Raw genomic sequence first — 26589 nt, forward strand, 5'->3', positions numbered from 1 at the left:
ACATTATAAAAAGCTTTAGAAAAACAAACAAACAAACAAACAACACTGCTAATGGCAGTGCAACTTTGTTCCAGTGCAACAACAAACTGCAATGTAGTTTAATGTCAAAATGAACCACTGTCAGGATATTATAAATTTGCCAGCCTTCTGCCAACTCCAGGAGACAGCTTTGTCTGGAGCACTGAATTCCTGTTGGATAACCAAGACTAGAAAATGCAACTTCCATCCATCTGGGTCTGCTGAAGGCTGATCTGTCTTTCTTCTGACTATAAAAAAGTACTGATCAAAAATTGCATATAAAGCTGAGCAGTTAGGCCTTAGCTCTTACATTCTGTGTTAGTAGAGCACTAAAAACCGAATACAGAACAATTCAAAAGGTTTTTTTCCATGATTCAGCCTATTTATCTTCACACAGTAACACTAGAAAAGGAGGCTCTCCCTTCTGAGAAAAGAAAAACAGGCACTGGAAACTGCTCAACTAGCCTTCAAAGTGGTTCTTTATGAAGCTCTGCTAACTTCACTGCTCTTGGAAGAGCTTCAAGGGAAAACGTAGCAGCTTCTTCACCACTGCATTTTACAGTGTCTCTTCTGTCTTTGATCCAAAAAGCAATTATTTGCTTATGATTTAAGATCTGAAACAAACGAATAAGAAAAGCACAGGTAAATTAATATCTTTTCTTCTACAAATTTAAGCAATTATCTGAGAATATCGCAAGCTTTAAATATTACTAAAGTGTGAAAGTAAATTAAGACACTGTTATATGACTTACAATACTCCAATTAGAGCAGCTATGTGATCCATGGTATCTGATAGCCACTAGATATTTTACCCAAATTCTCTGTTTATGATTAGACATGTTCCTCTGCAACTGGAGCATGTTAAGAACATTTATTACTTACTGCCAGCCACCTGCTAAGCTGGTAACCTGTGAAGCTGTTCTGATTCGGTGACTTTGGATCACACAAACAGGCAATTAAGACCACTTCTAAGCAAAGGTTTTATGCGTGTAATCTCAGTATCAGTTGTGCATCACACATGCACGTGATCCTCTGCTATTTCTTCCACGTACTATATGCCAAGTGTTTTTGGAGTTTTCTTTTTTGACAACTGCAAATACAGCTCTTATTTGACAGGGAGGGAACTGAAGGCAAAGGGAAGTTCCAGTACAGGAAGTCAGAATCCAGCAAGTTCAGTGCTGTGTGCCCAGCCTAACTCACCACATGCAACCTCTAACCAGGCTGATTTCCAATAAAGCATACACAAGCCCAGTTACATTGGTGTTTCCAACTTGGTGCACACATAGCAACTGTGTAAGAGCAACCACCTGGATGTGCCAAAGCCCTATGCCCTTCAGTCTTTGCTTCTATTTTGATAGCACTATCCATCCCTTCCACTAATCTCTAGCTCAGCACCACTCCAACCTAGGATAAGATGTTGGTGACATATGGTACTCATATCTGTAGACAATGAGAAAAAAAAGATGTCCCAAGTCTGGTCCTCACAATGTTCCTAGATCAACCTGGTCCTCACAATGTTCCTAGATCAGCCTGAAGTATTTTTGTGATTTGTATGTTTAAAATCCAAGCAGGTTTACTGCTTTACCTTCAGCTGACTTATGCCAGCTTGATGACAAGACTAAAGAACATGATCAAAATGCCAGCTGGGGCAGGTGTGGGTGTGTGTGAAATATTTCCTTGTGTCTATGCAGTGAGAGGGTCTAAACACGAAAAAGCGTTCTCTCATTTTATAGCTGCGGTCAGAAGCATCAGGTTTCATACTCCCCACAAACCACGTAAATGTTCTGTCATCACATGGCTTGCAAACTGCACTAAAGCAGGCACAGCTACCTCTGACGTCTTGGCATGATGTAACAACAGAACCACTTCAGATGTTAAACCTTTAAGCGTGACGTAGGGGCACAGCTCAGCCAAGTACACAGCCTGTGCACAGCAGCACATCACGTAGGCCAGCAATAGTACACTGATTTACTTCATTTGGTCTTCAGTATTACTCCTTGGTAACTAACAGGACTCAGTTATCAGGAGACGCCATAGCTTCCTCTACAGTTGTACAGCCCTGTTTCAAGTCTGTTTCCTTGTTTCAAGACAGTTTCATCAGCAGCTTTGTCCGCATCAGAGAGTCAGGTTTCTTAGTCCTAACTGCCTCCCACCCTTCCACTTATCCATGTTTCTTCAGAGATTTTTTTTCCCTTTTCAGCATTGTCTTCAGCAAGGATCAGAATGTGATTGCTTGGCTGGTAATTCAACAGAAGTATCAAAACTGGCAGAACAAAAATCTCTGCAGCAGTTAAGGTGCCAACTGCTTCCACATCGCTGTGTATTTTGAGAATCTTTAAGTGGATTATCTGCATCAGCAGATTCCAAAGTGAGTGTGCACAAGGCAATCCAGTGTGGTGCGGGGAAAAAAATATTTTTGCACCATTAATAAAATTTAAAACATAAAACCACTGCTTACTTCATCCCTACCATTTTTAATTTTTATTTTTGTGCACGTTTTAGAATGCATATAATATTTGAGTATGGTAGTAATAATGTACAATTCAGAAATAAATAAATAAATAAATAAATAAATAAATAAAAATTGGGTGTGTATGTTCCAAGTATTTTACTGATGTGGTGCACAATCAAAAAAGTTTTGGGACCCCTAATCTACAACACAAAAAGCAGAAACCAGTATGAGATACTCATAGTTACACCACTCAAAGAAGGACTACATGACAGACAAAACAACATCTTTCCTTTCTTTCCAGGAAAGGAAAATTATTTACAGTCAATCTGCAAACTTAATTTCTTAACAAATAAAAATGCTCTGATACACACTAGATTACAGTACACGTTTTTAAAAAACTTCTTAAGTTTTCTTTTTCAACATTTAAGTCAGATCAAAAAATTTCAAAAGAAGAAGTTTCTGGTGTCTCAGTTAATCAGTTTGGAAACAAAACCAATCTCAAGTTGGAAGGCACCCATAAGGATCATCAAGTCCAACTCCCTGCTTCTCTTGGGACTACCTAAAACTAAATCACATGACACAGAGAGCAATGACTACACTCTAAGTTTGGCTTCCAAAGCACTTGGTAGTGTAGCACTGAAGACCTATCTGTTGAAAATCCAAAATTCCTATCTGTGAAAGTTTCCAGACAGATTAGTTGAAGCTATAGCATGGTGCTACATCTCAAAGTCTTTGGTTCTTGTGACAGCCAGGTGGTGAACACAAAAGTAATTTCCCCAATCTAGCAGATTCAGTAGTAGCATGGAGAAGTGAAATCATCTGCCATCAATAACTGTGAATTTCTCAATTTCCCAAGGATATAGTTGAAGTGCATGATCTGCTTAGAACTAATTTCACAGGAGTTCTTTAAGATTTTTTCACAAGGCCAAACTAAAGCATTCTATGATTCTAAGCAAAACTGTGCATAAATATGTAATAAAATTTTCTCATTGCTTGTGTGTCTGCAAAGCTTACATGGACTAAGATGTTACTATGAACCATTGCTGAACTTTGAATCCACCTGATGAGGGCAATAAACATACTACCTTACTGACCCCTCAGCTGCTATAAGCCTTTTTCACTTGCTAAGGCATGGAATAAAGTCAAAGTGCAAGCATGAGCAAGAGGTGAGCTATTAATAAATATTAGTAACAGTCAATCCTACAGTTGTAAACTGTGTCCAGCTCAGGTCCCCCCAACACAAGAAAGAACCTGAACCTGTTGGAACAAGTCCAGAGGAGGGCCACAAAGATCATCAAAGGGCTGGAACACCTCTCCTGTGAAGACAGGCTGAGAGAGTTGGGGCTGTTCAGCCTGGAAAAGACTCTGGGGAGACCTTGTAAAAGCATTCTGGTACCTTCCAGCTTATAAGAAGGCTGGAGGACTTTTCACAAAGGCATGGAGCGATAGGATAAGGGGGAATGGCCTTAAGATGAAAGAGGGTAGGTTTAGATTAGATATTAGGAAGAAATTCCTTACTATGAGGGTGAGGAAGCACTGGAACAGGTTGACCAGAGAGGCTGTGGATGCCCCATTCCTGAAGGTGTCCAAGGCCAGGTTGTATGGGGCTCTGAGTAACCTGTCTAATGGAATGTTCCCTGCTCATGGCAGGGGGGTTGGCACTACATGATCTTTAAGGTCCCTTCCAAACTAAATCATTCTGTCATTCTAAACTGGCTAAATTGGCCAGTCTTCTGTACTCTTCCATCATAAACCTGATTCCCTATTACATATCACACAGGGACATGCCCACCACACACATGCCACTTTCCTCCTACTAATTCTCACTCTTGTTTTCTACCTGAGTATAAAGGGGTCAAAGTCCTACACAGCCTGGCCCAGCACTGCCACTCCCAACCTCTGTGCCAGTCAGCACATTCTTCCAAGGCACAGGGAGCTTCACTCTCACTTACCTTCTAAACTGCAGCTGGGGGAGTTGTTCAAGTGCTCCCCATTTCCACCTTCCACAACCTGCGTCAGTTCTGCAAGGACAAAGGCAATAGACAACCCTGGTCCTCCCAACACTCTGCCTCTCTGGCCCAGACGGATCAAGGATAACCTGATTGAGATCTGGGCCATTCATTTGGCATGAATAATAACCCTGGCCAACATCCCCCATCCAATGGGACCACCATTCAACACCTCCCCTCTCACCTCCATACTTGACTGCACTGTGTTCATGATCCTTTACAGATACGGTGAAGGCCAAGCATGGGAGGCACTCAGCACCCATGGTGCCACCCATAACTGCACATCAGGAAGCATTAGGCGAAAGTCACAATGAACAAATACTGTTCCACAATGCAGGCAATTACTGCCTTCATTTATGCCATAGTCATATGCATGGTAGGCCAGCATGCTAAATGTTCTCATTGAAGATGTATGCACAGAGATCAGAAGACAACTACAGTCCCTTGCCTCGCTCAGCTTCAAGCTATGGCTCTATTGCATAAGACTGAGTTACTAATTACAACCCAACACGTTGCCAACATCATCAGCTAACACCAAAACCCAGTACTTTTTCCCCCAGGACAGCTTCCCGTCTCAGAGCAGGCACTCACCTTCCTCAGTTACACCATCATCAGCTGCACACTTGGATGTCAGGGTGCTGTTCTGCATGGTAGACAGTTCTGAAAAAGAGATCACAGTAGAGCTACAGTTCTCAGGAGTATCTCACTGCTTACCTTCACAGTGGTGTCAGTCATTGCTTAGAGATGAGTCACCAGCTACAACTCATAAGACAAACAGAAACACTCGGGTTCACTCAGGGAGGGAGACCAGGAGGTCTTTAACCCAACACCATTCTCAATGAAAGGTCGTAATTCAGTTCTAGACAGGTTGCTCAAGACTTTCTCCAGTCAGGTCTTAAAAACCTTCAATGGTAAAAACTCCATGATAATTCTGTGCAGACTGTTCTAGTGATTAGTTATACTTAAAAGCAGAAATCTTTTTCATCATATCCACACAGAATCTCCACTGCTTCAATTTCGGACCATCACCTTGACACCCTGCTAAATACACCTTAGTAAACATGGTGGCTGAGCCTTCTTATCAACACTACCATATGTATTGGTAGTTCTGTTATTTACCCTGAAAGCCTGCTCTTCTCTGGCGTTGAACAAGCCCAATTTTTTAAGCCTCTCCTCAGAGGAAGAGTTGTGCTCCAGCCTGGTGGCACTCTTCCAGCACTGGGTGGGCCACAAACTAGATGAAATACTTCACATGTCACATCTAACAAGTGAAAATAACCAGTTTCTTCAATCCACTGGCACTCCTTAGAACAGCCTAAGACGCTCTCAACCTTCTCTGCTTCCAGGGAGCACTGCTGACTTGTTGTGTACTGTCCATTAGGACTCCCAGGAACCTTTCAGCAGAGCTGCTCCTCAGCCTGCACGAGTGTAGAGTGTTGGTCCATCCAGATGCAGGACCCTGTGTGGCTCCTGCAGAATTTCATTATGTTTACACAGTCCTCTACTCTGCCCTTATACTGAGTGACTGCACTCTACATTTTGCTGTCATCTATAAACTTCATGACACTGTTTTCTCTCCCTTGTCCAGATCACCAAAAAATGAAATTACAGACCTATGCAGTATTTCACTTGCCACTGGCATCTATGTGGAGTGCAAACCATTAACCATGACCTGCAGGCTTGAGAAGCTGGTAATTTTTCTACCCGTGTAGATAGACATCACTCCAGACTAGGATATCCCAGTTTAGGACTACAGCAATCCTGGGGACACTGCATAAAAAGCCTTGCTAAAGTCAAAGTATATGACACCCATTGCTCTTCCCTCATCTGCAAATCTAGTAATTTCATCCATAAAATGCTGACAACTTGAACAACTGCCATTTACACTTACTCACCAGTCACCAGCTTTCTCCTCTGATCAGAAACACACTGCAAGATTTGTCCCAGGATTCTCCCAGGGATGAAAGTGAGCCTGACTGACCTGCATCAATTAATGAAGACATACAGCTTCCCTGAGCTTTGGCTTTCCTAACATCCTGCTTACCTGCCTAGGCAGTGTTCCTAAATTCCTCCACTGTAGTCTGTCCCTGCCTTCACATCTAGCATAAGCAATTTTTGCACTGGAACCCTGCCAGGAGCTCCCTGATTAGCCAAGGTGATTTTCTGATTTTCCTGCCTGTTTTCCTTACCATCAGCATGGCCTGTGCTCATGCTTGGAGAAAGTCCTCCTGCCCAGAAATCTTCCTGACAGCTTGAATTGTTGCATTGCCTTTCCAGCAGATGTCCGAGAGGTCAAAGACAGACATAGAGAGTACTGTCTTCTACCGGAGACAATGAAGGCCAGCCTGACTACATTTCACAAAGCAGCAATGTCTCCAGACCAAGCTTCCCCTTGGCAAACCTTCCTCTTAGTTACATCAATTCCTGTTCCTCACTTACGTGCTTCATGTGCACACACTGGGGAAATGAGGGCCTCCTCGCAGAGAACTCCCAAGAGGCAGCAGTAAACAGAAGCTGGCACTTCAGCAGGGACTGTCACTTGATCTTTATTCTCATCTCACTCTGACTGGGATTACTTTTTTAAATTTCTTTTTTTAAATCTCAATCATCTCCCAAATATACACCCTTCAAGTCCTTATGCTCTGCTGGGGTTATTTCTAAAGGTGACAAAAATACACTCTGCCCTTAACTACAGCCTGAAAGCTGGTTAACTCTGCTCCTGAAACTGCACAGCATTCAAGGCACAGTCCCACTCAATACTTCCACTAAGAAGTATTATACAGAAGTCACTCTGAGCCTTCAACTCCAAGCTGACAACAAACACCAAACTGGGAGGATCTGTCAACTCCCTCAAGGGCAGGAAGGGTTAGGGTTAAGGACAATGCTCTCAGGCACTTAGTGAGACTCTTGGGGTGTCCTGCGCAGGGCCAGGAGTTGGACTTGATGATCCTGATCAGTCCCTTCCAACTCAGCATATTCTGCGACTCTATGACGGGATCTTGGCCTCTTTGCCTACTGGGTCAGTATCACTGACTGCTCCATGGAAAAGGCACTTACCTTCCTTATTTACACCATTGTTAACTGTCTGCTTATCTTTCAGGGCACTGTCCTCCTTGTTCAGTTCTCTGTCTGAAAAGAGATCAGGGGATAGCTTCAGTCCCTCAGGAGCACACTCCATTGCTTTTTCCCCTCACCAGCACAGGCCACTGCTCTGTGCCGCCCAGGGCTCAGCAGCACACCTTCTCCTCTGCAGTTACGTAACACTGTGCTATCAGCAGAAGCCCTCTTTAAAACTTCTTTGTACATACATTTCAGAGAACATCATAGCCTTGTCTACTACTTCCCATCAGTAGAGCAGTGACTGCCTGTTACTTTAGTCCTGCAGGGTGTACTGGGCAGAGGTGCACTAACTCCCCTTCCTGATGTTCCCACTCTATAGTGCTACAAAATAAAGTATTTTATTTGTTTTTATTCTTCCAATGTCCAAACTGACAACCTTTATCTATGGACCTGATTCTCTTTTGCCTGAACTGTATGTTTCCCTCCTTTCTACTTTAAGACAGACATAAAATAAACCTCCTTCTCCTATATCCCCATCTATGTATGTGGAAATAGTTACACAAGTGATAAGACAATCCCACAGTGCACCACACCTTCACCATCAGCTACGCAATTCCTGTTTCTTCAGATGAAGAAAGCTGTTCTACACCCCTTACAACTCATGCAGGGAAAATAAGCGGTAAACCCCAGGGGATTCTGGGTTTCCTTTTCCTTTTCCTTACTGTCAGCATTGGGGATAAAAAATGCTGCCTTCTCCAACCCCCTTATTATCAGCTACTTGTGGAAATTGGTGGAAGAGTTAGTGAGTGAATGAATCAGTAGTGCAACAAACTGGGGAAAAAAAACATGTTTTTTCTCCTGACTTGGACAATAATGATCAGTTTCCCTAGCCCTTTCGAGTAAGAAGAACTTTTAGAAAAAATACAGATCCCCAAATTTCCTTGGAATTTACACTGACTGTATCAAGAAAACAAAACTAGAGCTTTGCTTAACTGCCTGATGAATGAAGTCAAAAGACTTTCCTAAAGCATAAAAAAGCAAGTGGAAGATACTGCATCTAAAAATGGTGCTTCTCTAAGGAAAGAAGCCCGCTGTATCTCCCAAAAAGGAATTTTGCAAGTTTGTAAGCATCCCATCTCTAAACTGGTGTGCTGATCTATTTGCCATCAACACAAAGCTTTGAAGCCGCAACATTTTATTGCCTCAGGTCCTGTTTGTGGTTTTTTTTCCTTCAGAAAGCAAAGCTCATCTACTCATGATGATATCCTACGACAATACCCTTGCACTCTTTTGCCTGCAATAAAAGCTAACATTAGACAAGAGGGTAATGTGCTTATTTACTATAAAAAGGGGTTCCCTCATATATGCTTAGTTCTTCTTCCCACAGATGGTGGTTTCCAAACACAGCATGCAGCATCATTCTCATCACATCAGCAGGGAAGGTGAAGCCCCAGGAAGGTATTTGCTCTGTGCTGTTTACCCAACAGAAGGTTCCAGGTCTTCCTGATTTCTCATCTAGTGATCCACCCATCCGCATTTACTATTCCTAAGGCAACAAGTCCTTCTAGGCCAATAGGGGAATGGTAAACTCCATACCGAGAACATTCTAATATGTGTAAGGTTGCAAAAGGCCATGTGCAAAATTATGTCCCCCCTCCAAGTTGTCCTGTTTTAGGGCACCAGTTCACTTGTTACCTGCTTCAGGCCTTTCGTTCTCACAATGAACAGGTTGTGAAAATGTAGCTGCAAAGAAACAGAAATCCTTATTAGAAATATGTATGGAGATAGCACAGTAGTCTGCAAAATGTGCAACTCAGCCTTAAAGTGGCAACTTCATTATAACACTTTTAGCAGATATTTCTGAGAATCAGTATGTTATGCCACTTAAAGGACTCACAATTAATTTCAACTTTCCTCCAGCAACCACTTAAGGTCCCAGACCATGACCAACATTGTCTATGCTTATGCCAACAGCTTTACAAAATCTTTCTGAAGTCAGTTTACTTAAGGTGATAAAGGTGCAGATTTGCCATAAAAAGCCAGATTGCCCTATAGAGCGCACTTTTCCAGCCCTCATCCTGAGGCCAGCCCCAGTTCTTCATTGATAGAAAGGGAATTCATGTCCCAAGGCAGCTGCTGACCAGGGAAATCTCAGGTGACTCACTGTCTTTAACTCTGCCAGCCCCACTAACACATCACTAAGTGCAGGTCCCTATAATTATCCCATATTGGACCTCAGCTGAGATTTTGAGTCTGCGTGTGCCCACACTGAAAATCAATTCAAAAGCTTAGATCCTGCAAAAAAGTAGAGTTCCTGCTCCAACCAACAGCAGATGTCCAGAAACAATACCGCAATACAGGTTTCTTACCTCTGTCTGAGTTATGCTGTTCTTCATTCTCCACAGAGAAAAGTTGTTCATGTTCTCCTATAATGAAATTTATTTATTTTAGAAATATGTACTACTCACCTGAAAAAAATAAGTACACTCTAAGAAAAATTACTCCTTTACCTCTCCAATGAAAGACTATACTGGCAAAGAATAAAAACTCACAAGGCTAGACCAAATTAAAGCAACGGTCTGATTTCCAGACATTTGTGACATTGTCTTACCTGAGCCATGCACTGGACTCTTCTTCTGAGCAACTCCTCCTCTTTCAAATTTAGCTCTACCTATACCCAAACAAATAGAACACCTGGAGAAATGACTTAGAAATAAAGCTTCTTTGGAAACGAGTTAACAGCCTCCATCCATTCCATCCCCTCCTCCATCCCCAAACCAAATAAAAAAAAATTCACTGAGAACATGCAACTGAATATTTGACTTGGAGAAAGAATAAAGAATAAAATGTTTTTTTGGGCAAAGACAAATGTGGGCAATAATTTTCTGGGCAAAGACAATTAGTGAAAGATCAACAGAATGGGCCTCTTGAGAAGTCAGCACACATATAATCAAATCTAAGGTAGAGCTTAATTTATGATTCTGAGTCTTGTATTTAAATCAGCAAATCTCTTCTGCTGTTTGATTGTACCAAGAATATCATCAATTAGTCCTTCCCAGATAGAAGACAGACTCCATACTCTTCACCTTACAGCCACCCTATCTGGAAGCCAACAGGAGTTCTCCATGCAGAGCATGCATAGGATGAAGAAATGTATTCCTGTTTGGAGCCCTCTCAAACACAAAGGGGTGTGCACCTCTTCTTCAAACTAGAAGGCAATCTGACACATTAACCCAAAAAAGGTGTCAGCAAGAGATACAGAACTCCAAGATGACAAGAGGCACAGGCTGATAGGAGGCACAGAAGTCCCCATTTATCAGCTGACCACACTTTGTCAGATTAGACTCAGCATTCAATAGGCCCTGGTATAAGCCTGTCCTAACAATAAATCTGATTTTGAGGGCAGCTTTATGATGCGCTCAAAAAAGGCTGTCAAAACACACTCAGGTAGGAACAGGAGAGGCTACAAATAATTGGTAAGTAGAAACATACAGTAAATGAAACACCCAGTCTGAAGGAGAGATACCCAAATGCAAACTGCAGTGTTGCCCAGCACTCAGGGCCCAGTGTCCAAATGCAAGAAAGTTCAGTACATCATTTCCTTCAAATCTATTAGCCTTTGCCTAAATTGTACTTGTTTCAACTACTGTTTTTACAAAACATCCCATGGTTAGAAACTTTCATACATTCCACAGATCCTTAAGATGACCACAATCTTGAAGCACATAAAGCTCAATTAGGAAATGCTCTACATACCTCTTTTCAGTAGGAATACTAGGACTCCTACAGATAGTATAAAGAGCAAAAAAGTCACAATAGTAATAAATCTGTGTCTTTTGTGAGAGCCGTATCCTTTAAAAAAAAAAAAAAAAGGATTGGTTAGTTATAAAGCAACCGTGTGATACATCAGTTCAGTAGAAACACAATCCTGAGGACGTTTTACAGCCTATTTGTTTTTTAAAAAGTAGCCTCAATAAATTAATGCACCAGAGTCAGTTATTAGCAAAACCCTAAGCCAACTCCAGCACAGTTATGTGTTAAGTACCCTCACACCTCAGTTCAGTGAAGGCACGTCACCCCTTGAAAGGCAATGGCTATTCCATTTTTTGACATATGAAAGTCAGAGCCAGATTTCAGCCAAATGAAATTTCAGCAAATACCTTATATTTGGTTTGCATGGCAAGGTTTTGATGTCTTCTGTGATAAGATGCCAGAAGCTGCCCCCATGCTTGATGGAGCCAATGCCAGTTGGCTCCAAGATGGATATGTTGCTGGTCAAGGCAGAGCCCACCAGCAACCATGGTAGCGTCTCTGGGATAATACATTTAAGAAATTGGGAAAACTGCTGGACAGTAACAGCAGGGAGAGAGGATTGAGAATATGCGATAGAAACAGCCCTGCAGACGTCAAGGACAGTGGAGAAGGAGGGGTAGGAGGTGCTCCAGTTGCCAGAGAAGAGATTCCCTTGTAGCCCATGACGGCCCCTAGTGAGGCAGGTTGTCCCTCTTCAGCCCTTGGAGGTCCACAAGGGTGCAGAGATCCACCTGCAGCCCATGGAGGACCCAACAATGGAATGGGTGGATGCCTGAAGGATGCTGTGACCCCAGGGAAGACCACACTGGAGCAGGCTCCTGGCAGGACCTGTGGCCCCACGGAGAGAGGAGCCCACACTGGAGCATTTTTGCTGGCAGGACTTGTGACCCTGTGGGGGATCCACACAGGAGCAATTTGTGAAGAACTGTGGCCCTTGGGAAGGACTCCCATTGTAAAAGTTCAGGGAGGACTGCCTCCTGCGAGAGGGATGCCACACTGAAGCAAGGGAAGAGTGGGAGGAGTTCTCCACAAGAAGGAAGGAGCACCAATGTGTAATGACCTGACTGCAACTCCCATTCCCCATCCCTCTGCACTGCTCAGGGGGAGAAGACAGAGATATCAGGAGTGAAACTGAGTCTGGGAATAAGGGAAGGCTTTGGGGGAAGTGTTTTAGACTTGTTCTTGTTTTTCATTGTCCTATTCTGATTTTGATTGGCAATAAGTTAAATTAATTTTCCCGAAGTTGAGCCTGTTTTGTCTGTGACAGTAATGGCTGAATGATCTCCCCCTGTCCTTACCTCAACCCATGAGGTTTTTGTCCTACTTTTTCCCCCTGTCTTGCAGAGGAGGGGGAGTGACAGAGCAGCCTGAAGGGCACCTGGCAGTCAACCAAGGTCAACCCACCACATACCTCATTTCTTTCAAGTTTCTAACACATAACTCCAGTGAAGGAAAAATTCTACACCGGTAAACAACAAAAATTACTTTTGCACAGAAATGAAAAACTTTGTCAGCTAGGGACTGCCTTACACACCCTATAAATGAAATGGTTCCAAATATGTTCTAACGCTGTTTAAAAAAGAAAAAAACACAAGCCTCAGGCTGAAGGCTTTCCCAAAGCAATAAGCAACAGGAGGAAAACTCCTTCTTCTAATTTTGATATCTCTCTGTGATGGAGGAAAGAAGTATGTTCATTGATTCATGCAGATGATGCTAGATGAGAAATTATTTTATCCAATGCTGCTAGATAACTCACTTGAAATGACTGAATAGTTTCACTCCAATTCATGGAGAGCAGTACAAAGAGCACAAGTCATTAGCATTAATTACAGAAGGCCAGAAGGTTCAAAAGAGATCTTTTAAGTTGGTCTCCTTCTGTTATTACTCAGTCAAGTCACAGCTGAAGGTTTTATTCTGTTGAGATCCCTGCAAAAAGTATCCATAGGTGGGGATCAAACTGTCAATCTCATATCTTACATCAACCTTATACACACTTTTAGCAAACAAATCACTTCTGATGCTTTTTACTCTTTAAATCCAACTCCCCTAGAAGTCAGGAGAAATCTTACAAAGTTCATGCTGCTTCCCAACCAAGCCTCTCAGACCTGTGTCTGCAACCTGACACATTCATTACCTTTTTTATCTGAAATGCATTGAATCAAAGAGATTTCAGAGCTCTTCTCCGTTTGTGAGAATGTAATGAAACATGTAGCTTTCTTGGTAGCATCAATATTCTCTATAGGGATGGAAAATTCCTGGCTCCAGTGACTGCGTGGATCGTTACTGATCTTCCAAGTGTAAGTCACAGGCCATGGGAAATCTGATGTACAGTTTAACACAAGGTTATCACCCTTGATGCTGTGACTTATTTTAGGTTCTGAAGGGGGATCTGAAAGGAGAGAAAACATTCAGTTTAGTTATAAACTGCCTTGAATTTTAGCACAGGACACGGGTTGGAGCAACAAAAGCAGCAGAGAGTGCAGAGACAAAAGTGTTCATGTAAGGTGTTTGTGTGCACATGCACATATGAGAAAGAGAGAAATGTGTTTCTAAAAGGAGAACCACCTCCCTGTGGTTCTTCCATGCCTAGCTGAAGGCTTCTCATGGCTCACTGTCAACAGGACTAATATACCCACTGGGCAAATATATTTCCCAAAGAGTGCTAGTGAAGATGAGTAGATGTGCACAGGATGATGCCACAGATATGCGAGCACATAATGCCTGGGATAACATGGTCAGCTAGCTCAGGGGGTTTGGTTGTCTACCTGAAAGTACAGTGCGCCATCTCCACACACTAAAAGTCATGGTGAGTAATAACTGGCATATAAATTAGATGCCACCTTTGAAAATCTGTTCAACATGCCTAAGAAACTTAACAACAGAGTCAAAGAACAGCTCCCCTCTGTTTCTGTTTGCTTTGTTGAGAAATAAACAACCCCCTTTCTAGATTTTTTAAAGTGGTGCACATTCTTCATGCAGTTCTTCCTCTACTTACCTAATACATCAAGAGTGAATGTTAAATAACTATCTTTCACAAAATCCCAGTAGCGTAACTTATATGTGCCAGCATCACTCTTCTCCAAGTTAAATATAGTCAAGTTCCCATTCTCCTTAAGCACGCTCCTGCCTTCGAGGGTAGTAAAATACTTTGGCGGGTTTTGCCCATCCCATTCAGCCACTATATCTTTGTCTTTATTCCAAGTAATTTCGTCTATTCTTTGCTTTATTTCTACTGGAAAAGTAAAATTTTCTCCCACGATGCCAAGCACGTTCTCAGAGTAGATGGGTGCTACAGGAGAAAAAAAAAAAAGCTACTTTAACAATTATAAAATTATAATTATATTATAATTCTATATAATTTATATAATAATTAAAATTATAATTATACAATTATAAAATACTGCTTGACTAACACTGTATACAGCATAAGACACATTCAAATTCAGGTTAAAAGCACATCACAATGTTGCAAACTAAGGCATGTGTTAGTTTAGAATTACCTAAACACAGGCTGTCAGCACAATCATATGACAGGCACTGCAAAGGGATCCAGTTTCCACATTCTGGTCCCAGGTAGAATCGCTGTCCTGATCTTCTTCCCTATCATAAGACCCTCTATCCTCAGTACTCTCCCTCTGCTCACTTGAATTAGGTCTCCTGCCTGTGGTCTGGTGAAGAAGATGAAACTGTCACCAGCAAAATCTATTTTATCATCTAGTTGCAGAACACCCAGACTGAAGTTCCCTAAGAGCATATAAACGAATTTTTCCAGCATGAATATTCACAGTTATTAAAAAGCACACTTCTGACATAAAACTGCTACTCAGATCAAAGCACCTGCTCTGAAATCATGGAATTTGTAGGGATTTCCCTTCGAAATGTCAATTAAACAAGTTTATTTTACAGACAACGCATGTGAAATAGCATCCAAACCTCTGAGATCTAGCAAAGCCGTCAGCAAGAAATGGAGCTGTCAAGAAACCTTAACTGCTAAAAAGGCCCAGACATTCAATGTAAATAAACACACAAGAACAGAAGAGGAATAAGAGATTTTCCCTATCTTTTATTAAAAACAGCTACATTTATAAGAAAAAAAATACCTACTGATCTAACAGACAAAATTTTGTTGCGGGGAGGGACTTCTGTCTTCAGGAATCAACTTTCAAGTAGCTCTAAAACAGTTACAAGATTACTGCCATGGCAGACATTTATGTGGACTTAGACAAAAACATGTTGATACCAAGTTCAAGTTACACTTGCATTAAAGACTCTATTCCAGAGACTACAGTTGATAGCTGGTAACTTTTTACTGCTAAGTTGAAGGAAGGGCATGATTAAGTCAAAAATAGGTCTCATATTAAGACAAGATTCCCAATACACATCATGTAAAACTTCCCTTTAAACAGTAACTGTTCGTGGTGAAACATAAATACTTCTGCTCCTCAAGCCAACTGGTTGCAAGTGACAGCTACTATTTTGGGTTTGTTTTGGTTTTGATTCATTTATTTATTTATTTGTAAATGTCATCAAGTTAAGAATCCACCAATTCCTGTATCATTCCGGGTTTCCCTTGCTTCTCGTGTCATCACTGTATGCAAACTTACTACTGTTTACACATCAGTGTGGATACTACAGCTTTATCACACCAAGTCACTTCCCCTCACCGTATGCAAGTCCAGAAAACAAACTATAACCCATCTTGCTCCACGTCCTATCTCTTTTCCATATGAAAGCAGACAGAAGGTCAGCTAGGCCTTTCTTTCCCATCGGCAAAGAACAATGCTCATCAGTGTACTGTGTCAGCAGCTCTTCTGTCTGCTGCCAGACCACAGAATCAAAGACTTTCTCGGACAGAATACTGATGCAATGAGAAACACACTTCTGTCTGCTTGGGTAGAGAACTGCACACACAGGTCTTCTCCAAGCCTCCTTAATTTGTTTGCAGTTTACCCACGAAAGTACTCTTCTTGTGCCATTACAGTTGCTACTTCTTGATGTCTGGAATTACATGGAGGCCTTTTCCAGGCACAGGAAATGTAAAAGCAGCCAGGGTAAGCTCTCACTCCCACATCTTTTCAACACAGCCTATGCGCTGTATTTGTCTTCTGTCCTGTTCAGGTAGATTTAAACATCTCACTTGCTCCCACTGCCCCAATATGAGCATCTCTTTCCACCCATCTCAATTAACAAATTCCAGAAAAGAACAGAACACGGGAGCTCTAACACTTGTGTAAAGATCACAAGAAAAGCAAGATGCTGGGCAGGGTGGAACACTGTCTTGATCTGATGAAGCTTGGAGTCTTGTTAGAGACTTTTGTTTCATAAAGACAATTTCTAGGAGCGCATATTTCTCAATAATTCACCTCTCACTGCCTAAGTACCTACAGAATTCCTACCATGGAGGAAAAGTCCCTGCTCTATGCACTGTGAAATTCTACCTCTCAGTATCTTCAGCTCACAGACACAAACAAGCTGTGGTGCTTAACATCAGCATGCAAAAGCCAAACCCTGGTGGCTGCTGACAAGAGCAAAGTGACGTGACTTCCTGCAGGAAAAGAAGCAGCCATTTGCTGGGGACAAGGACACAAGCAAGGACAGCCACCACTGCTCAGCCAACCACTACTAACTTCCTAAACTTGGGGGTCGATGCAGGTAAACTCCCCGTGTCTTTGCTCCCTTTAAGTTACTCACAAGAGCTAGGCTGAAGTTATAAGGGAAAACCTGCTGCTTCTTCAAGTCCAGAAATGAGACAGAAGGAAAGCAGAGTTGAAAAGAAAACATATTTTCTCTCCACAGGTTCTGCTTGGCATGGGGGAGCACTGCTCTCTTCAGCACGCTCTCCTCTTGCTCGATGGTGGAACAAAGGCTTGACAGCAAGGAGCTCAAGAGTTCCTGCCTAAGGAAACTCGAGGCTTCCAGCAGCAGGACAACAAAAAGTTTAGTCATCAGATAACCGTCATCTCCTGCCATCTAAAAATGCCCAAATCTTATTGGACATTTTGGTTTTATTTATACTGCTTTTACTTCCCTGCTTCATTGGTCTAGTAAAAATTTGAAGAAATCTCCCACTCAATCTGTCAGCTTCCTTTTTTTCAAGGAAATCATACAGAAATGTTGCATAAGGTCACAACCACGCATCTCTGAGCTTCTGAAGAAAGTATGTGTCATGACATGTTTTCTTAATTTCCAAGGAACCCTTCCCCTCTTTTCTACATAATTTTATATGGAAATAGATTTCACAGCAGTCTGCTTCTCTGCTGTGAGCAAAGAAGGAGAAGGGAGAAATGACAGCCAAACACTCTCTTACACAATCTTTTTGGAAGGCTAGAAATAAGAATGATGTTTCTCTGCTTACTCCCTCTCTCCTTATTGTAGCCTATTATTCCAAGATAAAGTTTACACAACAAAGTAGTGGGGTGCTAAGGCCTCCAGTAGCCTCTACAGAAACCATCAGACCACCTGCTTCTGTATCTCCTAAAACCCACTCCAAATTTCTTCTTATGCCAAACCTTTGTGTTCTTCCCTTTCAAACAAATCACATGATGAAAGTGTCACAGATAAAGAGAAGGTAACATTGCGTGGGCAAAGCCTCTGCTGCAAACCCACTACCTCATCTGGTCTACATCATCTTCTGCTCCCACTTCACCAGCTGCCAGACCCAGTGTGCTGTACTTGAGTCTTAATATTCACCTAATTCTGACTCTGAGCATTTAAGCAGGCTAGGAAGTATCCATGTTCTGTTCAGACCGAGTAACTAGAATTCAATACTCTATTTATCAGCAATAAATGCTTCATTACTGTTTTGTCTACTTGGTTTGACTTTCTTCACTGGTTTTCTTGGAGCTGATGTAAGGCTTAGTTATTTTGGAGAATGTCTATAAGCTAATTCCTTTTAATACTATCATTATTTTTTTGGGTTTCAAGTACCTTTTTTAAATGCATATATATATAAAAGCAGCAGTTAGACTCTCCTATTACCATTAACACACTAACATTCCACCTGCTGAAGCTGGGTGGAAAAGTCCTTCCTGGTTAACTTCTAGCAAGGAACGGTTTGCCTCAGGAGATGGGCTTTTTAAATAGTAGATATTTGTTTTATTTTTTATAACTTCCCAACTACCCCTTTTTCAGGAATTTTTAAAATTGTGCATTCCCGCAGCAACTGTAAGCAGCAGAGAGTTATGCTCCCTCCTAACCCTCAAAACCACCAGGTGCAGAAAACCCTGAAATAAATATTCAGCCCAGAAGGACTATCAGAAATACTCACTAATAAGAGGACCAACAGTCCTCTTAATTCTCCCACAGGCAACAAACACAACCCACTTCCCAAACTCCAGTAAGAATGCACTTAGATCCATGGGGTAACAGCACATGCAAAAGCTACAGCCAGGAGGGAAAAAAAGCTGTAAGCAGCAACCCAGGCTATTGCAAGATAAAATCAGATTCGTGTAGAAATGACTGCAAATCCTACATGTAACATCAAAAGCAGAGCTCTTCACTTGCATACTGCAGTATATTCACAGAGATGTGTGTTGTTACCTCTGGACAATACAGGGCCATCTGCATCTGCAGAGCTCCACACATCAGCAAAGGTAGGTAGGACCCAATGGTGGGAACCACCAACAGGTCTGGGTCCCTCCTCACCACAAAATCCATATCTTCGGTTATAACCCTCGGTCAGAGAAGGGGATTAACAACAGACAGCATTCCCATGCAGAAGTTACCCGGTAATTTTAAAACTATGCTGCTGCCCAAAAGCATGGGAATGTCTTACCCATTCCTCCCTCTCTTTTGTTTCTGTCTACCTGTTCCTGCAATAAAACAATCATGCAGAAAGTGTAATCAGCTGAAAGTTAACTTGACACACAACCCAACTCCAACAAAAGAAACAACAGAACCACCACAGAAGGACTTTAAATCCCAGATATGACTTACTGTGGGAACCCCAGTGCTCATGCATAGGATGGAGAAGAAGTGAGTGAACTGGGGAAGAGCATTCCCTTGGCCAGCAGCACTGGCCTGGCTCAGAGCACAATGACTGCACACACAGCAAAGATCAGGCTTCTTAAAATAGCTACCAGGAAATAACAAGGATTGAGCTGGATCCTAACGTCTGTTTACTCCCGGGTTTACCCACTTCACTGAGAGCACTTGTCTCTCTCTACTCAGTATTTGCAGTCCTAAACCTTCCTAGAATAGAGGTAAAGCCTTTTAAAATGCTGTCAGAGATGGAGATGGTGCCTCCCACTTCTCCTTAACTCACTAGTCAAACCGCATGGTCAAGACATTTTCCTGTATTAAAGAGATAAAATTTACAATCTACTGAAGAGTCTAAAAACTTCTCCCTAGTATCTTGACCAGACTGGGCCAGACCCTCTTGGTCCCAGCTGTACACTGTACACTGGCACAGCCTGAAGAGAATGAAAGAGCATGTTCCACTGCACAGCTCAGGGAAGCCTATGGCACGACTATCAAAGCCTCAGTCTGTGACTTTCAGAAGGACTCGCTGGATCCCAGCAGAGCTTAGATAGTACCAAGGTGCAGAAAAGCATGGCTATGACAAGGATTAGGCAAACCTAGGTGCTGCCAGGAAATGAAGTTGAGAATAGGGAAAACACAGGACCAAAACATCAGCTATGCAGGAATAAAGGTGCCATCAGGATCAGACACCAGCTGACTTTGACACCAAAATTGAGAGGAAAGTCCAAGTGTCCATCAACTTTTTTAAGTTTCATTCCAAAAATATTTGGCTTTACAATAGCCAGAATTTTCAGTTCCTCTGTCCTGATCCCACTTGTATCTCTCTTACATTTGCTGAGCCTTGCAGATCTCTCTAGCTCCCTCCACCCCGGTTCCAGCTCAAGCCTTTTCTGCTCCCCTTTGTCCTCTGATCACTTACCCAGTTTTATTCTTGCTGCTACTTGCAATACTCAATACTACCATGGGCTTGTGTACTAGGTCTGCTTGGGATGGAGTTAATTTTCTTCATAGCAACCCATATGGTGCTGCGTTTTTGATCTGTGACCAAAACAGTGTTGATAACACACCAATGTTTTAGCTATTGCTTGCCCAGCATCAAAACCTTCTCTCTTTCTCACTCTGCCCAATCCTAAGAGTAGGCTGGGGATGTGCAAAAGAGTGGGAGAGGACAGAATCAGGACAGATGACCTCAACTGACCAAAGAAATATTTCACACCATATGTCATGCTCAGGAATAAAAATGAGAGGGTGAGGTTTTCCAAAGCAGCCATTGTTCGAAGTAATCCACGGGTGGGAAGGGATGAGTGATGCTTTTGCATCACTTGGTTCTCCCCCCACTTTGCCTTCCCTTATTAAATTGTCTTAATCTCAACCCAGGAGTTTTCCCTGGTTTTGCCCTCCTGATCCTCTACCCCATCCTGCTGAGGGGGGGAGTAAGAGAGTGAGTGAGTGCCTGGTTTGGCTTCACAACTTGTTTCTGGGAATCTAGCCACCTCTGAGTTTCCTGTGAATAGGACGATCTGGTTCACAACTGCACATCTGGAAATCCTGGTGTCTTTGCCTTTGAATTAAGGACAGAGTCTGTCCAACCCAAAATTTTGCAGGTCAGGCCTGTTTCTTCAAATATCCAAAACTGAAACTAAGGGTGCAGTGCAGGTCTCAACATGGATGCTGACTGTGCAGTTCTGGTTTCTTAACCTTTAAAACTTTGGCTCTTGATACAAAAGCAACTCTGAGGAGATGCTTCTAAATAAACTTAATGTTAGAAGTACCCACTGGGCTGTATTTCCAAGTTGGAAAGAATATTCCTTTCTCTGAATGTAAATATGTGGGCTCTTATTTTTGTGGTACCTTCTTGATTTGGGTGTTTTCCTTTTCTGAAGCATTGCTTTAGGTTAGTTTCAGGTAAGTCTACTCATCCCATACTAAACAAACATCAACAAAAATATTTGATCTCTGGCAAGTCTGCCTGTTCATACACCAGGATAAAGGTGTGTGTACAGTGTCACAAGGGCCACACTAAAGGTAGCATCAAGAGAAAAAGTTTCACAAAATGACTCCTCCCTTAGCGGCAAGGGGAAATTTCTGATGTAACGGTCTAGATACACACAACATTATTAGCAAACATCACCTACTCGCAGCTCTCGTCATCACCCTGGTTGAAGCAGAGTTTTCACTTTTGCTAAGCACAACACGTGCGGTTTATTAGGCTCCTTCTTACACAAATCTGAATTTCCATCATTCCCACAACTCACATATCAATGCAGCCTTAAACCCCAAGTACGTTAGCTTTGTATATTCCTTCTATCGCCTGAGTCCCCAGAAATTACCTCTGAACAGGTATTTATTAATAATTATTTAGTCACAAGTTATTCTGATCATTTATTTAACGGGTCTTATTATAAAAAAAAGACTGATCCCTGCCTTACAAGAGTCTTTCTTACATGGTTCTACAGTGGGGAAACTTCATCTATTCTGTGGCAGTCGAGTCCACTACCAGGGCAGTAAACCAGGGAATTTACCACACAGAGGGGGAGTTACTGCAGTACCACGGTATCCAAATCTTCTTTTGCTGTGGAGGTACTATAGGGGGCATCGATGGGAAGAAAACATGTAAAAACATACCTGTATGTTCCATAACTCAGACAAATTTACGATAATCTAAACACTTCAGTTTCAGAAGGGTTTATGTACTAAACTATTATTGCCTGTACTTTGAGGCAACCTAGATTTATCTAGTTCTCTTGTTAAGAACTTAAACAACCAAACCTTCCCCTCAGGAGAGACCTGCAATGCGAGAACTATTTTAAGAATCTTGCGCCCCTGCCCCAGACAACTGATTAGCTCAGGGCAATTAAGCAAATGCCTTGTGTACCTGTGTGTGGACAAACACATGTGTAACGCGTGTGTGGACATCCCACTTTCCCTCCCCTCCACCTGTTTTTGCCCTCCTTTTTGCAGTCTCAGGGTCCTGCTCTGTTGGACTGAGCCAACACTGTTCATTAAATTTATACGGCTGGAGGTTTTTGACAACTACTGCAATTAGCTAAACCCAGTGAATGCCCAGGCCATCGCATGGCCTCCCAGTATAAGGCAAGGGAGGGAGGGGAAGAACTGGAAATCACCACTTTTAGCAGTGGTGAACTATTACGGAGGGCCAGTGTGTCCTGCAGAATACTGATGATCCTGCCTCTCTAAGGTCTAAGACCGTTAATTACATTAAGCCAAGAAACTATCAGTGACATTTGTCACTCTGTTCACCTTGTAGTATTAAACAGCAGTGGCAAAAAAAAAATATTTGTTTTGGTTTGGTTTTAATATGATATAGCAGCCTCATCTCTTACTAGGAGTTTTTAAGCAGGGGGCAAATGTTTGGTTTGACTTTTTTTTCTTTTTTTTTCTTTGTGAGACATGCCTAACTTCCTCTGTTTATTTGGGAAGATTCAAGGGTAAAGCTACAGGACAACAAAAGCAGGTGTCAGCTTCATAAAGCTGATGACTGATTTTTCCATTTGTACCATTAAAACCTGTGTTTAATATTTCTATTAGCAACCTATGAACTAACCACATTCTACAAGCAACCTGAATTTTCAGGAGTCCAGATTTTCCGCCATTCATCCCAATGCCTTGTAATGTACTTCCCATAACATCTCCCATGGAGTGAACACAAGAAAAAACAATGAGCAATACCAGTGGTTTTGGGATCAACAAAAATGTAGAAAGAAGCATATATTTCTGCGTGTAGAGAAAAAAAAGACAGAAAAATTTAAAATAAAAACAAAAGCCAGCCCAAACCTGTCAAACGGCCTAATGAGAAAGTAACAAAAAGACACATTGAGGTATGTTCAGTTTCTATGCTGGAGATTCATTAGAAGTCTGAAAGAAAACCTGAGAGATGCTAAAAATTATTTGTCAGTCTATGCTCAATACTGTACATGGTAACCTCTGCTTTTAGGTGAAACCAGTTTTCTCCACTTAATTTTTATAAGTAAGCTGAATTGGTAAATGAAGCATTAAGGAACCCAGAAGAACTTAATATTGCATAAAATTGATTTGATGCTCAGAACATTGAAAGAGTTGTCTGGCTTTCAGATGAGCTGCACTACGGATGCAGAATGCTTCTAGGTGCTCTACTTCACATATCCAGCTTAATTCCCACATCCCCTCTGCTTTTGGGTTTAAGTCCTGGCTCTGAAAGTTACTAGAAGTTTGGCTGCTGTCTGCAGTGCAGCAGAACATCCCCACTGGTGTGGCTTGCACTATGATCTCCTGCTGGTGTGGTATTATTTATTCATCTCATCCAGGGAGGATGCAAAGACCTCACTGCAGGTTCCCTCAACAAACTCGGCCACAGATAATACATTGACTTTTTTTTTCCACCCACATACAACCTCCAGGATCCCAAATCTGAGCACAGTTTTGCCTTGAATTTCCAAGGACTGAAGGAACATGCGCTTGGTATGTCTCAAAGTCCTTTCATAGCCTCAAAGTGAGACTTTGCATTCTAATTTGCAAGTCTGAGGTTTTATCAGACAAAAACCTGACCCAGCAGAGCATTGCGAAGAGCACGAAACCCTATTTGGTGAGGAGGAATTATGAATACACCAAAGCTACCCTGCAGCTTGTGTGTGTCACAGGCTCCCACAAGAGAATTAAGAAGCACACCTCCCACGATGTTCAGCAACACAACTGGGATAACTGCAGTGCTTTGAATTTGGATGGAGAAGGCAGGGATTCAGAAGGGGAAGACTGAAGGAGGATGAGGATCTACCAACAGCATCCTGGTGTTTACAACAGGTATTTGCAAGGCTAGAGACTTGCATGTCAAGTCAAACTGCTACTGATCTACTTTTATGGACTTGGGCAGATTGGTCTGACTTTCAGGGTCTTGATTTTCTCATACAGAGATGATAGATTATTTTACCTTATTAAAATTAACATGAAACATTTACACATAGTCAACACACACAATAGCAATAATGCAAACATACAAACAAAAACATGGTGTGAAAGCTTGCCTATTTAGTTTAGTGAACAACAGTAAAGAGTTTGCAATCCTAACCTCCTGCCCTAATCAACCACTTCAGAATCAAAGTCCTCCAACGTTCTCTTACAGAACAGGACCTCTCAACCTTAATTAAACAGAACAAGCTGAAGACTTCTAAAATAGTATGGGAAGGAAATGCCAGGAGTTGCTCTGAACACTCAGTAGCAGAACCAGCTGCTTAAAGACTTCAGGAAAAGCAAGAGGAGACTGTTACTTTTTTAAGCAGGGGATATAATAGCTCCTGTTTTAGGCATATCCAGAAAACTAACTAAAAAAAAAAAAAATCACCAAGACAGAGGAATTATTAGAAGATCTTCATAGATTAAACCATGCTTCTTGGCCCATCTAGCAATAGCAGCTACCTCTGATGACAACAAGGTTTGTACATACATCTTCAATTTCAAAAAAATGAGGGTTTTTTTTAAACTTTCCATGTTCACAGCCCAGTGCAAAGGTTATGGGTGTGAGGGTGTGCTCAAACACACACTGGGCTAAAAAGGTCTTTGATTAGTATTTCACCAGCAGTTAATAGAAATACGTTACTTCTACAAAAAAAAAACTAAAACAAACCAACAAACAAACAAACAAACAAAAACCAAACAAACACGAAAAAAAGGCCGCAACTATTAAAAAAACACAAAACAAAGCCAACGCAAAGCTATTGACAACTTTGACGATTTTTCCTTGAGCAAGAGGGAACACAGAATACAAAATAAACAGCACTATCATATACAGGGGTGACAAAAATATTTTTACAGTAACAGCTTGTTTCCTGAGCTCCTTAATGCCTCAGGAACAGTGGGCAAACGTGCAGGAATTACCTCACCGTAGGCGGGTGCCATATCCCACCCACTTCCTACCGTGACCTTCCTTTACACAAGTTTGAGAGAAACGGGCCAGAAGAACAGGCTGGGGAGTTCCTGGAAGTGCTGACCGCCGGCATGAAATTCTAGAGCTAGACGCGGGAGGCAGGCAGACGCCTGGTTGTGCCCGCCACCCCTCGGAAGGACGGGGAGCAGGCGGCAGGGACGCTCCCTTTCCCGCGCACGGAGCCGCTGTCGCGGGCGCCGGGCCAGGAGTCGGGGGCGGTCGCGGCCCCCTGGAGAAGCAGCTGCCTCGCTGGGGCATCCTCCCAGGACGCAGCCCACCGCCGGAGCCCACCCAAACCCCAGCGGCAGCTGCACAGCCCCGTCCGCGCCGCTCCCCCGGGGCGGCACACGCCTGCCTGGCCGCCCGGCTGAGAAGCAAGGGGCAAGGATGCCCCGCTCCCGCCGCCCGCGATATCCCGGACGGCAAGGAGGGAGGGAGAAAGGCGAAGGGCTCGGGAAGGGGTCCCCAACGTGCCCATCACGGCTTACCCAGGAGGGACGCGAAGCAGAGGTGCCATGCCAGCAGCCTCATCGCTGCCCGCCCGATCGGAAGTCTAAAGACAGCTCACTCCCGCCGCGCTACAGGCCGCCCGTCTCGCCCTACACCCCCGCTCCTCCCTCGGCGCTGGGAGGGGACGTTCTCTGCGAGTCTGACTAAGCGGCTTCCTCTGGAAACTCCTGGCCCCTGTGAGGAAAGGGGATTTCAGAGGCGGTGGCTGCCTCCGCTGTGTCGTGGTGGGTTGCGGCTGCCGGAGCGGGGCTTGGGGTGCTGGGTGATGCTGCGAAGGGGGTTTCTGGTTCATGGGACGCAAGTCCAGCAGAGAGTTTCTGTTATGTTTCTGTCGGCAGAAATTGTCGTGTTGCTCTTACAGAAGGGAGGTATCAGCTCTGTTAATTGAAAAACTGGAATTAAATGAATTTAATGTGGAGTGGAAGCCTGCACAGATTAGGGGAAGAAGGAATTTCAGCAGGCAGCACGCACCTCGCAGCGTCAGAAAATGGTCATGGAATGGTTTGGATTAGAAGGGACCTTAGAGATCATCTAGTTTTAACCCCTCTGCCATGGGCAGGGACACCTTCCACTCCTAGTGCTCCCCAGAGCCTGAGGTTTGACACCCATGCTCCCAAAAATGTCCACTTCTCTCTTTGAGTGACACCTGCAAATATCTCCTTTTGAGAGGTGGGCTTGAGGCTAAGCCTGGTCATGCTCACCTCTTCCCCCCACAAGGCAATGTTGGTCTCTGTGGAGCTGCCCCTTCTGCCTGAGTGAAGCAAGAGAAATGTAATAGAAATTAACTATGACTTCTAGGGGTTTCCTTCTGCTTTCCTCCTTTCCAGCTG

General features: G+C 42.8%; 1 protein-coding gene across 1 annotated transcript; it reads right to left on the reverse strand.

The window, feature by feature from the left end:
- LOC114055115 lies at nt 1-25780 on the reverse strand. The gene is made up of 10 exons (XM_027878910.1): nt 25738-25780; nt 14348-14641; nt 13487-13741; nt 10151-10210; nt 9909-9965; nt 9235-9282; nt 7537-7608; nt 5071-5139; nt 4423-4491; nt 1-632 (listed from the first exon to the last, which is right to left on the reverse strand). The coding sequence occupies exons 1-10, from the start codon at nt 25778-25780 to the stop codon at nt 619-621; spliced, it is 981 nt and encodes a 326-aa protein (XP_027734711.1). The 3' UTR covers nt 1-618.
- Nucleotides 25781-26589: the final 809 nt, after the last annotated feature.

Source organism: Empidonax traillii, unplaced genomic scaffold (assembly GCF_003031625.1).
Source record: "Empidonax traillii isolate 1590-97213 ecotype Southwest subspecies unplaced genomic scaffold, ASM303162v1 scaffold46:size3806547, whole genome shotgun sequence".
NCBI lineage: Eukaryota > Metazoa > Chordata > Aves > Passeriformes > Tyrannidae > Empidonax > Empidonax traillii.